Source organism: Myotis daubentonii, chromosome 8, assembly GCF_963259705.1.
Source record: "Myotis daubentonii chromosome 8, mMyoDau2.1, whole genome shotgun sequence".
NCBI classification, from domain to species: Eukaryota; Metazoa; Chordata; class Mammalia; order Chiroptera; family Vespertilionidae; genus Myotis; species Myotis daubentonii.
This window is the reverse complement of record NC_081847.1, coordinates 66,879,248-66,893,683: the sequence shown is the minus strand read 5'-3', so window position 1 is coordinate 66,893,683 and position 14,436 is coordinate 66,879,248. Positions and strand designations below refer to the sequence as shown.

Below are 14,436 nucleotides of genomic sequence, written 5' to 3'. Positions count from 1 at the left end.
TCACAGCTCATTCATGAATGCAGGCATAGGTCTGGAGCAGCACGTCTGCTGGCTGATACAGAAACTATGCATGCTGGCTTATCGCCAGGGTGGGACAGTCCCAGATACGCCAAGTACCAAATGGCCACAGGCGGTGACATCCTAACCCTTCCTTCCTTTTAGAACGGGGGCTAGGCAAAGAACAGGGTCCAATCTCATTCCAGCCCAACTGTGAAGCAACTCTGTTATCATGGGATGCGTATCTTGGGTTTTCTGGGTTAAGTGGATGTCGACAATTTGCACCAGGCACTGAGTCAGCCTCGGGACGTTGCAGGGAATGTGACAGGCACAGTTCTGTCCTCATGCCACTGACATTCTGGTGAGGCGGGAAGGCTGATGACTAGGAAGCAAATTAATATAATGTTAGTGAGACGGTGCTCAGAAAGAAAAAAAGGGCATTATGACAAAGGCTGGCCAGCTACTGTAACTAGAATGTTAAGGAGGGTATGTGACCAAGAGCCAGCCGGGCAGTGGACAGATGCAGGGACCCGCAGGCAGGAACCAGCTTGGTACAGTCCAGGAAGAGAAACAGAAACCACTGTGGCTTGAACAGCTGAATTGGGGGGGGGGGGGGCAGTGGGCGATGAGGACTCGGGAGAGGGGGCGGGCTGTGAGCGGCCAGCGCGAGAAGAGCCAGGAGAGAACACAGCACAGATGCCTGGAAGGCTCCATTGAGGAAGTTACCTGAAGAATTGCTGCAGCTAGAAATGCGAGCGGAGGCAGTTCAAAGCAGAGCGGCTAAGCTTTGTCGTTTCCTGGTTGTGTGGCTTTGAACAAGTTATTTAACGTCTCTGAGCCTCAAGTTCCTCCTCCGTAAAATGCGACTAGTAATAACCTCCCTGCAGGGTTGTTGTGAAAATTAGCGCCTGGAACCTGGACGAAGCTCAGGAATGCCAGTGCGATGTGATGGAGGCTGCCCGGGCCGCGTGGACGCCGGTGGAAACGCGTCATTCAGGTGCGTGGAGACGCGGCCGGGGCTCCTCCCCGCGGCGGCTTCCGGCCCCCGCCTGGGCTCTGCCTTTGAGGTCAGAGGGCCCCGCCCACTTGGCATCTGATTGGCTCGTTCCGCTACGTAGCACCATTCCTATAGGCTCTTGGGGCTGGGGCGGGTCCGAATGCTCCGAGGAAGGACTGTGGCTGTTTTTGCAGTTTTGGCTGAACTAAAAGGACGCGCCTTCCTTCCGGGTCGCCGCTGCGAGGAGGAGTCTCACGGCGTCCCGGGAGCCGGTGGGCCCGGCTCGCTGATCGCCTCTCGCCCTCTCCTCTGACCCTTCATTTCCGCGGAGCCGGCCGCCTGCCCCAGGCGCTGGAGGCCGGAGTCCCGCGGTCTGTGCCGCGTCCGCGCACCAGCGGCTGCGAATGGGCGACCGCGGCGGCGGGGCCTGATCGCGGCCCGGAGCCCCCAGGTAAAAGGGACCCTCGGCTCCTGTCATTGGCTTGAAGCCCTACCGCCTGGCTGGCACCTCCACTCCAGAGAGGTCCCCGGCCTCCGCCTCCCATCTCCAGCCCTTCCCCCTCCCCGGCGGGTAGCCCTGGAGCCTGGGTGCATTGGGGGGTCTCTCCGCGGCGGCTGTCAGGGTGCCCGGAGCTGATGGGGGGTCTAGGGCCAAGACACCCCCACATCTGGGCCTCTGTTCCCATCGACAAACAGGGTGACAGGCCTGCCTCCAGCTTTGCTGTGGCCTTCAGCCGCCTGAAAGGGCAGGGGAGTGCTGTTCATGTGCCCAGGCTTTGCCCTTGTGCGAGGGGCCACCTGCAAGGCTGGAGGACTCTGCGTCCACAGGACCAGGGGAAGGAGGGGGGAGTTGTGCGTGGGGATGGGCCTCGGGGTCCTTCCACATGGATCCTTCTCCCGCTCCCCAGAGGGGCTGGGTTGCACTGCACTGGGGATTTTTTTTTTGCCCAAATGATAACATTCGCTGAGAACTTATTTTGTGCCTGGCCCTGTTCTAGGGTATGGGGCCACGAGCACACCGGGGGTGGACAGCTAATAAATAAACACACAGCCAGGGCCACTTCTGACAGAGGCCACGTGCTGTAAAGAAAACACAGTGCGGGCTAGCCAGGAGAGATGGTTAAGGAGGGCTGCTCGGAGGGGGTGGCCAGAAAGGTGAGACGGTGCTGGGAGAGGAGCGAGCCCCGAGGTAGGCAAGCGTTTGGAGAACAAGATGAAAGCCAGGGCCTGGGGAGAGGAAGGGACTGAGGCAGAGCAGTAGGCAGGGGTCGGTCAAGTTGGGCTTTGAAGGCGAGGGAAGGGGCCCCGGGGCCTCTCTTCCTTCTGGGGGGCTCCCGGTCGGGCTGCTGGCAGTTCACGTGGAGTGGCCTCTCGAGGACAGTGTCCACCACGGCTGAAGGATAAGGGGGTTGAAAAGCGCAACACACAGCCTGCTGGGGGTTGGAAGCACGGAAGGGCGTTACGGCGACTGTGAAGAAGTATCGCCGGCCTCTTTCTTCTCAGGGCTTTCTGATTCCCCAGGCTTCCCACCTGGAAGCTCTGGGAGAGGTTTGGTCAGTCCCACTGCACAGGTGAGGGATACGGAAGCTGCGGCCGGGAGAGGGGGGGCACTGTCCAGGCGCTCACAGCAGGTCAGGACGGCATGACCTGAGCCTCGCTGGCCTCTTGCCCTGCAGCCTGGCCAAAGTCAGAGGGAGGGACGTGGAGGCCCAAGCACTGGGTGGGAAGATAGCTTCTGGAATGTTCATGACGTCAAGAGACGCCTTCCCCGGGTGGGAGAAACTGTCTCGGTTTCTCTGGTCCTGGGAAGCTAAGACCAGAAGTTCGCTCTACGGGGCGTGAGCTGGAAGGGGCTATGGAATCCCCCTGTCTCACTGTCACTTGAACATTATCTCAGGTCTCCAGAACCCCCTCCCAGTTGTCGACTCCCTGTGCTCAGCATGGAGGCCTGGTCCTCATGTGGGTACAGCGAGGCCCCGGTTATACCTCAGCAGTCACAGGCACAGAGGAGGGGGCTTTTGTCTCTGGGGGTGCCTGCTGGTCAGGGAGGAACACTTTCCTCAGGAGACTCCCCATGTGACATCACATGCTCTGCCTAACCAGGCGCTGACAAGGAGAGTGGGCCCACCCTCCCTGGCTGAGCAGAGCTTCTGTGCAGGGCACTGCTGGCAAAGGGAGGACGGCCATTCACTTGGTGGACTGCCTCGTGCATGGCGGGACATTTGGCAGACCTGGACTCTGTCCGTGAAAAATCCAGAGCACCCTGCCCCCCAGCCCCTGTGTCACACGGAGCCCCTGTGCACCTGCTGGGGTGTCCAGTATTGCTCTGCACAGTTGGCTTATACTCACTGAGGTTCAGCTTCTGGTGCTGGGGAGGGCTCTGCCTGGAACACAGGGCATCATGGAGGCGGGTCCTGGAACAAAATAGTAGCTGGTAGCAAAGAAGAAGGGGGCAGTGTCTGCTGAGGGTGCCGTTGGCAGTGTTGGCTCACTACTGCTAAATATCCAGGGGCTCAGGCCAGACACCAACCTGCCTTCTTTGCTCTCTTTTCTCCGTCTTTGCGTCTGCCAGTCAGTCTTGTGGTCTAACCTCCCTAAGGTATCACACATCCCTCCACCTCACCCCACTACCACCACTGTTTAAGCCACTGTCCTCTTGTGTCCTGACTGGTGCAGTATCTCCTGAGTCTTCCTGCCTCTACTCTTTTCCCCCCGTTTAGTCCATTGTTCTCAGCAGCTGACAATGACTCTGACTTCCTTTCCTCAGGAAAATGGGACCCTGTCAACTGCTTTCGGAACACCCTTCTCGATGCACTTAGAATAAAATCACATTGCATGAGATCAGGTGGCCCTGTCTGACCTGGTCCCACCAACCTTTCTGATCTCATGTCCAACCACACTGGCTTGTGTTTTGCCCTTTGAACAGGCCAAGCCTGTTTCTATCTCAGGGCCTTTGCATTGTTGTCCTCTCCCTGGCTGCTCTTTGTCCACATTGTTTAAAGGCTGGCTCCTTCCCAGTTATTTGGATCTCAGCTCATATTCACCTTGTGTAACAGCCCAATTTTAGGCAGCACCCCTTTATGTTCCCTGGGATTCAGGCTTAGCCATTGAAACAAAGGCCAAGATAACAAGATAGATTATTCCTGTCTGTTGCATAATAGTCTTCATGCAACCTGTTCAGGACATGACTGGAGCCCTACCATGTTTAGGACCCAGAAGCCTTTCTTCCTGCCTTCCTTTCTTTCTTTTATTAAGATTTTAAAAATTGATTTTTAGAGAGAGAGTAAGGGAGAGGGGGAGAGAGGTAAACATCAGTGAGAGAGCAAAATATTGATTGGCTGCCTCCTGCATGCCCTGTAGCGGGGATTGAGCCTGTAATCGGGGCATGCGTCCTGACTGGGAATGGAACTGGCAACCTTTGGGTGCATGGGATGATGTCCAACCAACTGAGCCACACTGACCAGGGCCAGGCTGTTGTAAATGTTTCCCTCCACATCCCGCGTGGTTCAGGGTTCAGGATCTGGAAGAGGAGCCGCACACAAATGAAAGAGAAGAGATAATTTGGAAATATTGGGGGGCCAGGCGGGGAAATCCATCTAAAGGGGAAGGACTTCCACTGGTGCTCAGGCCTCACCAACCTTTTATTGGTTTGGGATACACCCATAGCCCTTAGGCAGGCAAGTTCCAGTAACACACAGACAATCTTATCAATAAGGATTTACATGACCATCCGGTGGGGAAGCTATCATTATCGGGACTAACAGTGGGTGCACAGCTCTGACCTAGGGCTTCAAAGGTCGCTAGCCTTCCGGGTTCTCTGTCTACACCTCTTCTAGTGAAGACAATAGGCGGTTTCCCACACCAGACACCTTTCTTATTACTCTGTTATCCTCAATATATGTGTCTTGTGTCTTGTGATCTAAGATGGCTCTGCTCTTGTTCCTACCACCACATTCACATTCCAGCCAATGGGAACAGAGAAGGACACAACCTGAAATTGGCAAACCTCACTACTCAGGTCCTGTTGGATACAACTTGTTCATGATACAACCTGTTCACATGGCCACAGCCAGGGGGAGGGGACCTGGGAGAGTGGCTGTGATTCTGGGGAGGCATGTGCAAGCTAAATCCAGGGGCTCTAGTTCTTCAGGAAAGGATGCATGTTGGGGACTGCAGCAGTCTCTACTGTTTCCTGTCCTGTACCAGCGATCGCCAGCCTTTCGGACCTCACGGACCACCAGTGGTCCGCGAACCACCAGTTGGTGACTGCTGTTTTGTACCACTCCTCTGTGCTCTTACTGTCTCAGCACTTATCTCTAGAAGTTTGCTTTTAAAATGTGGGCTTTTGCACTGGCTCTAGGCCTCCCCTCCTAGAAGGAAGGCCCTCTGGGGGCAGGTGTGTCCCAGCACCAGGACTCCTGCCCGGCTCACAGTAGGTGCTTGGCACTGCCTGCCATGGGTGGGTGGAAGAATGCATGAATGAAGGAAGGGGTGGACTTCTTTGGCTGCCTTTCCCATTAGTAGAGAACAGGAAGGAACCAACTTCTGTTTTTGGACCTACTATGTGTCAGGCATATGTTCTCTTTAATATTCCTCAATGTTGGTATGTCCTCAAGTTGCAGGTGGTCATGTGATCCCAGAGCTATTCAGTGGCCTGTTGGTGAGAGGGATGGAGGGGCCTGAGCCCCAGGTCTTGCCCAGCCCTTGGGAGTCTTTAAGCCAGAGGCAGCACTCGTTTCATGGCTGTGAGAAACAGTGAGCACGTCCCTGCATTCCCTTTAGCCCTGTCTTGGCCTGCTGTTGTTCAGGAATAGTGCTAGTGCCAGATAAGCACGGGCTCCTGTTGCCGGGCTGCTAAGGGTCCCGGGCTGCTCCTTGCTGAGTGGGACACCTATGCTCTTGGCGTGTAAAAGAACATGTCAATTTTTAAAAATTTACTGAAGTGTAACCCATAAACATGCCCAAAGCAGAGGTCCATGGCTCAGTGAATTGTGACACAGTGAGCGCGCCTGGGTACCCACCACCCAGATCAAGTATCTAGAAGCTGGTGTGCCTCCCTCCATCCCTCTACCCTCCATCCTGCACAAAGGTGACCCTTATTCAGTCTCTCCATGGGGTTAAACCGCACGTCTGCTCTGCTCCTTGTGTGGCTTTCTCAAGATTCTTATCTGTGAGGCTCTTCTCTGTTGCTGCCGTAGCAGTAACCCATTCTTTTTATTTCTGTGCAGTATTCCACTGTTGTTTATGTGAGCACTGCTGTTCTCACATGCATTCTCATTTGGGCTGCCCGCAGCTCGGGGCTATTATAAGCATACCCCGAAGTGGAGACATGGGCATAATTCTGTCCAAGTCATCATTTTAAACGCTGGCATCTGTTACATCCTGGTGAGCAGGCCACACCTGGCTCACCTGCCCTGAGCCCCCCAAGCTCCCTGTGGAAGTCCCTGCCACTGTCGATGCAGGCCAGCTCTACTGATATTCTCCCTGAGTCCTGTGACCTGCAAGCCTGCCTCGGTTGTCCACGGTGGCTCCAGGACCCTAAACCACCAGGTCTCCTATCTTCAGGCTGGATTCTGCCCTCTCATTCTCAAATCATCACGTGGGTGCCGGACTGCCCCCCACCCTTCACACTTCCTCAGCAGCTCCTCTCCCTCCCTCCCTCCCTCCGCAGCGCCGCCTCTTCTCTCGCCCTCTCCACTTAGAGACGTCTGTGCTTCTAGGGGCCAGTGCAGTGTACCCTCTAGTTGTAACTGTCTTTCTAGGGTGGCAGCAAAGGGAGACAAGGGCTTGAGGGCCACTTGAGTGTGCATGATACCCCGCGCAGGCACTTGGCGGCTGTGACCGCACTCGGCCTCCAGGTGGGTTCTGCCTGGGTGTGGAAGGCTGGAGCCGAAGCCCAGCTACTGAGGACTTCATGTGTGTTGGCTGTTAGGGGCACCTGACGTCACTTATCTAGTACTCACTGCAACCTCACAGGATGGACACTTGTTACTCCCATTCCTGGGTCAGGGGAAACTGAGGCACAGAGAAGACAAGGGAGTAAGAGGCAGGCTGGGGCATGAGCTGTGTCTCCCTCAGGTTTGGAGTGACCAACAGAAGTGATGCCAAATAGCTTGCATTGCTTTGCCTGGCAGAGAGGCAGGCTCAGCCATTGAGGGAGCTTTCATTGTTTGGGGGTCATGAGGCAGACAGAGCCTGAGACAAGGGCCTGGGCCCCTGTGTGGGGTTGGGTTGGGACATGTGCAGGAGCACCACACCTCACCTCCTGCCTGGTGTGATGGGGAGCGGGCAGCAGGCTCACTGTGGGCAGCCCCTCTTGTACTCCCCTGGGAGCCCGAGACCGGAGGCCCGGTTTGCACAGCCTCTGCGCTGCTAACCTCGTGGCTCTCACTCTCCCAAGGCTGGGTGCTGGCAAGATGGAAACCGTGCAGGAGGTGGTTTGGGCCAACGGGAGCACAGTGCTGTCCCCACCCCTGGCCCCCAACATCAGCGTGCCACATCGCTGCCTGCTGCTGCTGTACGAGGACATCGGCACCTCTCGGTAAGGCAGTCACAGCTTGTTTGGCTGCCTGACTGTGTGTGAGCGGGGTGTTCCTGGTGGGTGCGCGCGCGCGTGTGTGTGTGTGTGTGTGTGTGTGAGAGAGAGAGAGAGAGAGAGAGAGAGAGAGAGAGAGAGAGAGAGGGGAATGCAGACACAACCTCACTAGTGAATTGGTTTTTATACCTGTTTGCTAGGGTCCGGTACTGGGACCTCTTGCTGCTCATTCCCAATGTGCTCTTCTTCATTTTCCTGCTCTGGAAGCTTCCGTTTGCTCGGGCCAAGATCTGCATCACCTCCAGCCCCATTTTTATCACCTTCTATATCCTGGTGAGTTCACTCCAATTGGTGACAGAAAACCCAACTGCAACTGGCTTAAGCAAAAAAGGGAATTATTAACTGCCTCTGAAATGGAAAGTCAGCTTCAGGTATGGCTGGATCCAGGGGATTAAGTAATGTCATCAGGACTGTCTCTCTGCATCTCTGCTCTCCTCTGGCCTTATCTCAGATGAGTTCTCCCCTTATGGTGTCAAAGATAGCCAAGAGCAGCTTAGAGCTCATATCTTGCTTTTCTGCTAACTTAGCAAAGAGTACCTCCAGTGTAGACCTGGACTGCCCTCTGATTGGCCCACTTTGATTCAGCCCTGAGCCAATTACTGGGACTATGGGGAATGGGATACTTTGGAGCTGGGATGGTGGGGTCAGCTCAGCCTGACCAGAGGAGGATGCTAGTCCCTGGAAGACAAGTGGGGAACCATTACTAAAGGGAAGACGAATGGATGCTGAGTGGGGAAAATTACCCAGTGAGCCTCCATCCATCCATCTGAGACCTCCTGCCTGTTGTGAGAGCCTGCACTCTACTTACTCAGTGGTCTTGGTGGGTGTTGCCTGGGGAGAGGTAGCAGGGCTGTGGCTGACAAGGCAGTCCCAGGTGTGAATCTCAGAAGTCCCTTTCTTCAGGACTCACGCCTGACCAACCGGAGTCCTCCCTTTCTGTGCCTCTTAGCGACCACTACCTGAGAGCTGAGTGGCTCCCTGGTCTCCCCTTTGTGGCCGGGGTCAGAACTTCCCAGTCAGAAGAATGGGTAGTGGGCAGGCAGAGAGGCAGGGGAGGCTGTTGGTAGACCTGCTGACGAGACCCCAGCCCTGTGAGGTGGTGTCGAATAGGGTTGGGGATCAAGGCCTGCTTTCTTCTTTGCCCTCTCCCACAGCCTCTCTGACCATTTACTTATTTGTGTATTTATTCAGCAGATATTAATCATCTACTGTATGTCAGGCAGGTGCTCTTTCTGGGGGAGTGGGCAAGAAAAGAAACCCAGGGCCAATGCCCAGGAACATGAGGCAAGGCCAGGGGAGTCAGCACTGGCCCACCCTCTTCCTCCTGGGGACTTGGTGCTGGAGAGGAGGCAGGGGTAAGAGTGCCCTTAGGCAGACCACCTCCAAACCCCAGCTGTGCAGGATGGCCTTGGGCCAGTGGCTTGACCTCTCTGTGCCTCAGTGCCCTTCTACATGTCAGATTTGATTTAGCTTGTGGCACTCCTGTCAGCACCAAGTGACAGCGTGCATAGCTTCTGCCCAGTGAGAGCTTGGCATACCGTAGGCACAGGGCAGTTGGTTGCATCTGCAGCCTGCCCTGCTGAGGGGTGTAGGCCTCCCCAAGGCTTAGCCGTGGCTTTCATGGCACAAAGGCAGAGCATGTATGAATGTGGGCTCTTCTGTTTGTATGTGTCAGAAAACTAAAACCCACAGAAGCCAGACTGAGAACTGACAAATGCCAGGGCTGCGGGCACGGCTGGATTCAGAGGCTCAGCGATGCTCCGCTCTGTCTCTATCTCCTTCTTAGCTTGGTGTCTTTCTGATGGCCCTGTCTCCAGCAGTCTCCACCCTCATGGCAGCCAGGCAGCCCCAGCAGCTCTGGGTTTGCATTCCCCCAGCTTCCTTTCCCAGTGATTGCACCTCTTGCCCTGGCTGTGACTTTCACTCAACTCCCTTGGGTACCACCCCATTCCTAAACCAGTGGAATGGCATACTAGAATGGCCAGCCCTAGGTCACAGGTCAGTCCCTGAAGTCAGGAGTGCTGGGGTCAGTCCCCCCAAACCATGTGAAGGAGGAGGGTGGGACAGGAATGAAGCTGTTGGCAGAGGAAGAGGGCGGGTACTAGGTGACAAAAGCTACAGATGCCGAGCACAGGCACTTCTGCAAAACCTACGCCTGTGGCACCTTCCCTAGGGTCTGGATGCCTCGTCTCTGTGGCCTCCTTTCTCAGCCCCCAGGTCTCAGAATTAAAACCATTACTATGACAAGACGAATGGCAGTTGTGGACCCAGTCCTTACTGAGTACCAGGCACACATCCACATTTATTTACTCACTTGAGGCCCGATGCACGAAATTCATGCAAGAGTAGGCCTTCCTTCCCCCGGCTGCCGGGGTACCAGCTTCCTTCTGGCACCCGGGACCCGGGCTCCCCTCCAGCCGCCCGCAGGCACCCGGGATCCAGGCTTCCCTCACAGCCCCGGCTTCATCTGGAAGGTTGTCCCAAAGGATGTCTGTCCTAATTAGCATATTATGCTTTTATTATTATAGATTTGATCCCTCAGTGCTCAGATGCAATAGGTGCCATTATTAGTTCTATTTCATAGATGAGGAAACAGGCTGGAGGAGCAGTTACTTGCCTGAGGTCACAGAGGCAGGAAGCAGCGGAGCTGGGATTTGAACCTAGGCAGTCTGGCTCTATCATGTCACCCTACTAGCCATTCTGTAGCTGTCAGTGTAGTTGGGACACTGAGGCCCAAGAGGGGAGGACCAGGCAAGTGGAGGGTGGTCTCCCCATCTCCTGCCTTGTTTAGTTTGGAATCCTTCCATTCTGGAGGAACCAGAACTGCTGCAGATGTGGGGGGTGGGTTTGCTCTCCTTGCAATCCCAGAGGTCCGGTTCCCTGACTCCACCGCACCCCCTTCTCACCCACCAGGTGTTCGTGGTGGCGCTAGTGGGCATTGCCCGGGCCGTGGTCAGCATGACGGTCAGCACCTCGGATGCTGCAACTGTTGCTGATAAGGTGTGGCTGGGCCTGCTGGCAAGGGGGGTGCTGGGCACTAGGGAGAGGGGTGACTGGGCCCCAGGCTGACACTCTGCCCACTCTGTGTCCAGATCCTGTGGGAGATTACCCGCTTCTTCCTGTTGGCCATCGAGCTGAGTGTGGTTATCCTGGGCCTTGCCTTTGGTGCGTCTGCTGCTGGGGCTAATGCTCTCCCTGCCCCTCCCTGGCTGGGGGCCAACCCCACCATGGTCACCTGGGCTGGCTCCTGCTGACTGACCAGCACATTTTTTCCAGGTCACCTGGAGAGCAAGTCAAGCATCAAGCGTGTGCTGGCCATCACCACCGTGCTGTCCCTGGCCTACTCTGTCACCCAGGTAAGGGGGTGGGTGGGGCGGGGCGGGGCAGGGCAGCCTTGGGGGCTCCCTGGAGGAGGCTGTAGTTAGCGAAGGCCAGGCCTCCTGGTCCTGGGTCTGGGTTTGAATGTTTATCAGGTGCAGTGTTCTCCAAATTTAGTGCATCTAAGGAGTCACCTGGTGTGCTTGTTAACAAGGCAGGTTCTGGGGGCCCTTCCCAGATTTCCTTCTTACAGATCGGGGTGGGGGAGGGGAGGATGCCCATCACCTGCGGTTTTAGCAAGCAGCCCAGGTAGGAGAATGTAGGTCTGCAGACCACATTCTTAGTTTGGGTCCGGTATTGCCCTTTGCCCAGCTCTGTCCCCTGCCCCAGCTGGGCCTGTTCTGGGTGCTGTAGCTGGATGGGAAGGATGTGACCAGGAGTCAGCTGGAGCAGGAACCCCTGGGGACCAGGCTGGGCTGGGCTTGGTGTGGTGGAGAGCTTCTGCGGTGGAAGGCCCCAGGGAGGGGACTTTCCAAGTGGCAGAATCCTTTGAGACCCTCCCCTGCCTGCCCTTGCAGGGGACCCTGGAGATCCTGTACCCTGATGCCCACCTCTCAGCCGAGGACTTCAACATCTATGGGCACGGGGGCCGCCACTTCTGGCTGGTCAGCTCCTGCTTCTTCTTCCTGGTGAGGCAGAGAGAGGGTGGACCCTGGGCCTCGACCCGCTGGGAGTGGCCGAGTTAGCCGGAGCCTGACTCCGTGGTACCTGGCCTAGTTCCAGGCCTGGTGCTCCCCAGCACCCTCTGAGCCCCGCTTCTGTCTCTGTAGGTGTACTCTCTGGTGGTGGTGCTTCCCAAGACCCCGCTGAAGGACCGCATCTCCCTGCCTTGTGAGCTGCTCTGGGACACTGCTGGGTGGGAGGGTAGGGAGACTCTGTTTGGGCCACGGTGGCCTGGAGCTGGAGAGCCCTGGGTGGGAGGGAGGGAGGGAAGGAGGGCTCCTTGGGGGACCGAGGGGTCCCAGTAACACACTGGTATGAAGTGTGGAGGAGAGGACAGGACCTCACGCTCCCCCCCATCCCCCAGCGCGGAGAAGCTTCTATGTGTACGCAGGCATCCTGGCGTTGCTCAACCTGCTGCAGGGGCTGGGAAGCGCGCTGCTCTGTGCTGACATCATCGAGGGGCTCTGGTATGGAGGCCGGGGGAGCTGGGACAGGGAGCCCCAGGCTGGGGAGGTTCCGCCCAATGAGGCATGCGCCAACCTGTCCCCTTTGTCCCCCTCCCCCAGCTGTGTGGACGCCACCACGTTCCTCTACTTCAGCTTCTTCGCGCCCCTCATCTACGTGGCCTTCCTCCGGGGTTTTTTCGGGTGAGTCCTCCCACAGGGGCCCCGGAGGGAGGGAGTGGGGGCTGGTGGGCTGGCGGTCTTGGCAGGGCTCCAGGCTTTCCAGCCCACTGCCCGGGGTTAGAGGGCTCCAGGCGCCCCCGCGTGGCTGCGGGCGGAACTGCGCCTTCCTCTTCCTGAGCGTGTGCACCTGCCTGGTACAGCTTCTAGGGCTCCCCTGCTCGGGATGTAGGCTAAGACAGGAGAGAGGGGCAGACGAGTGTCTCTGTGTGTGTACATGTACACACATGTACACACATGTACATACATATACAAACACACACGTGCACAAATGTACATATGCACACATATACATATTATATATGCAACACGCATGGAAATGTACACTTTACTGTACTACATAGACAGTAGCTATGCACATTGTCCTGCACTTGCTGTTTTTCATTTAAGAATAGATTAGTCCATTCATTCCTCAGCACACACTCACACTGCCATGCACTGCTATACCCGAGATACAAATGGGAACAAATTATACACAGATTCTCGTGCCCACAGAGCTTCTATTCTAGCTGGGGGTGACTAGGCAGAGGAGCAGGGTTGCGGGGAGTCTAGGGTGCATTTGAGCACGGGGTGGGTGTGCACATGTGTGCTTGGAGGTCTCTTAGGGAGATGGGATGCTAAATATGTGAGATTGAGGTCTCTGAGGTGGTGGAAGCTCATGTATTTTTCCCCAATCCAACCTTCCCCACCTGCCAGGTCTGAGGGAATCTTCCTTCTGAATGCAAAAGCTGGGAGAGGGCTTTAGAGGTAGGGTGAGAAGGACTTGGTTGATTCCAGCCTAGTTCCGATCTAGCCTCAGGCTCCTGTTTGCAAATTGGGTGCAGTTTTTTCTCCCGCAAATAGTGATCCTGAGGATTGAGGGAGTGGGTGAGCTCAGAGTGCAGGGGTGGGGTCATGGCCAATGCTTGCTGAGCATGCTGACCCAGGCACTGCTTCAGGCTGTTCACCCTGCACGAAGAGCCTCTGAGGTTGGGGTTGTGGCACCCATTCTCTGTGAGAAAGCAGGCACAGCGCCTCCTGCCCAAGCGCACACAGCCAGGAGGAGGAGGCTGGCTGTTAGTCCTGTTGGACTCCATGGTCCCAGCGATAGGGACCTCAGGTTTGGCGATAGGCAGCCGCAAATGCATTTCCTCCTGGTCTGATGGCCTCATTGCCCAATGAAGGAGGGCCTTTCTGGACTCAGGCTGTGGGGCTCCCCATGCCCCTCTGTTCTCCCTACTAGCTCGGAGCCCAAGATCCTTTTCTCCTACAAATGCCAAGTGGATGAGACTGAGGAACCAGACATGCACCTGCCCCATCCCTACGCGGTGACCCGGCGGGAGGGCCTGGAGGCAGCAGGTGCCGCCAGCACACAGTTCGACTCGGCCAGCGGCGTGTCCTACCTGGATGACATCGCTTCCATGCCCTGCCACACCGGCAGCATCAACAGCACGGACAGTGAGCGCTGGAAGCCTCTCAATGCCTGATTGCAGCCGCCCCGGCTGGAAGGAGTCCCGGGGCCTATGGCTGGCAGAGGGGAGGGGAGGCCAGGCAGTGCAGAGCCCTGGAGGACGAGGCCCAGGACGTTGTGTGGGTGGCAGTGCTCTGCAGGCTCTGTCCTTCCCCCTGGGCCTCCGGTGCCCGCAGCCATCTCTGCTCTAGCTGTCCCCCCCCTTCTGTCTGTCTGCCCTTGCCCTGCTGCACAATGTGGTCCAGATTATGATCTCTTATGCTGGCCAAGGACACCTTTTCTCCAACGGAGAAAGCCTGGGCACCCGAACTGGCACCCCTCCCAACAGCACTTTGGCCTTTTCAAAGCTCACTCTGGCAGGTGGGCTGAAGTGTGTATATTTTCTTGATCTATTTTTTAATAAAAAAGAAAAGGAGCACAAGGTGTTGCTGTGGAGATTCTGTAGGGAGTACTGGGGCTGGTTCCTTTCAGGAGCCCGGCGGCTGGGATGTTCAGAGATCCCGGCAGATCCCTCTGCATCCTGAGCCCAGGGAGGCTCAACCAAGAAACACTGGCCAGCGCGCAGGCCCTGCTGGCTGCTGGGCGGTGGAGAGAAATCTGGCCCCGGCCATCTCTGTGTGAGTGGAGGGGACAAGTGTGGAACAAGAGTTGTGGTTTCTGTGGGCGGTCTTTC

The 14,436-nt window shown here is 56.6% G+C and overlaps 1 protein-coding gene across 2 annotated transcripts; it reads left to right on the top strand.

Annotated features, from left to right (window-relative positions):
- Positions 1-1,164: 1,164 nt before the first annotated feature.
- On the top strand, positions 1,165-14,184 carry TPRA1 (transmembrane protein adipocyte associated 1). Of its 2 annotated transcripts, XM_059706767.1 has the most exons (11): positions 1,168-1,445; positions 7,395-7,535; positions 7,730-7,862; positions 10,503-10,589; positions 10,682-10,754; positions 10,866-10,945; positions 11,486-11,596; positions 11,738-11,798; positions 11,995-12,097; positions 12,197-12,277; positions 13,536-14,184. In XM_059706767.1, the coding sequence occupies exons 2-11, from the start codon at positions 7,411-7,413 to the stop codon at positions 13,777-13,779; spliced, it is 1,098 nt and encodes a 365-aa protein (XP_059562750.1). In that variant the 5' UTR covers positions 1,168-1,445; positions 7,395-7,410; the 3' UTR covers positions 13,780-14,184. The 2 variants fall into 2 exon arrangements, with proteins under 2 accessions (XP_059562751.1, XP_059562750.1); XM_059706768.1 differs by lacking the exon at positions 11,486-11,596 and having other exon boundaries at positions 1,165-1,445.
- Positions 14,185-14,436: the final 252 nt, after the last annotated feature.

What these genes read in the sequence shown, in the direction of transcription:
- TPRA1 (XM_059706767.1), top strand. Translation starts at nt 7,411, where the DNA reads ATGGAAACCGTGCAGGAGGTGGTTTGGGCCAACGGGAGCACAGTGCTG. An exon ending in GAGGACATCGGCACCTCTCG is followed by an intron (nt 7,536 to 7,729) that starts GTAAGGCAGTCA and finishes CCTGTTTGCTAG; the next exon opens with GGTCCGGTACTGGGACCTCT. An exon ending in GGACCGCATCTCCCTGCCTT is followed by an intron (nt 11,799 to 11,994) that starts GTGAGCTGCTCT and finishes CCCATCCCCCAG; the next exon opens with CGCGGAGAAGCTTCTATGTG.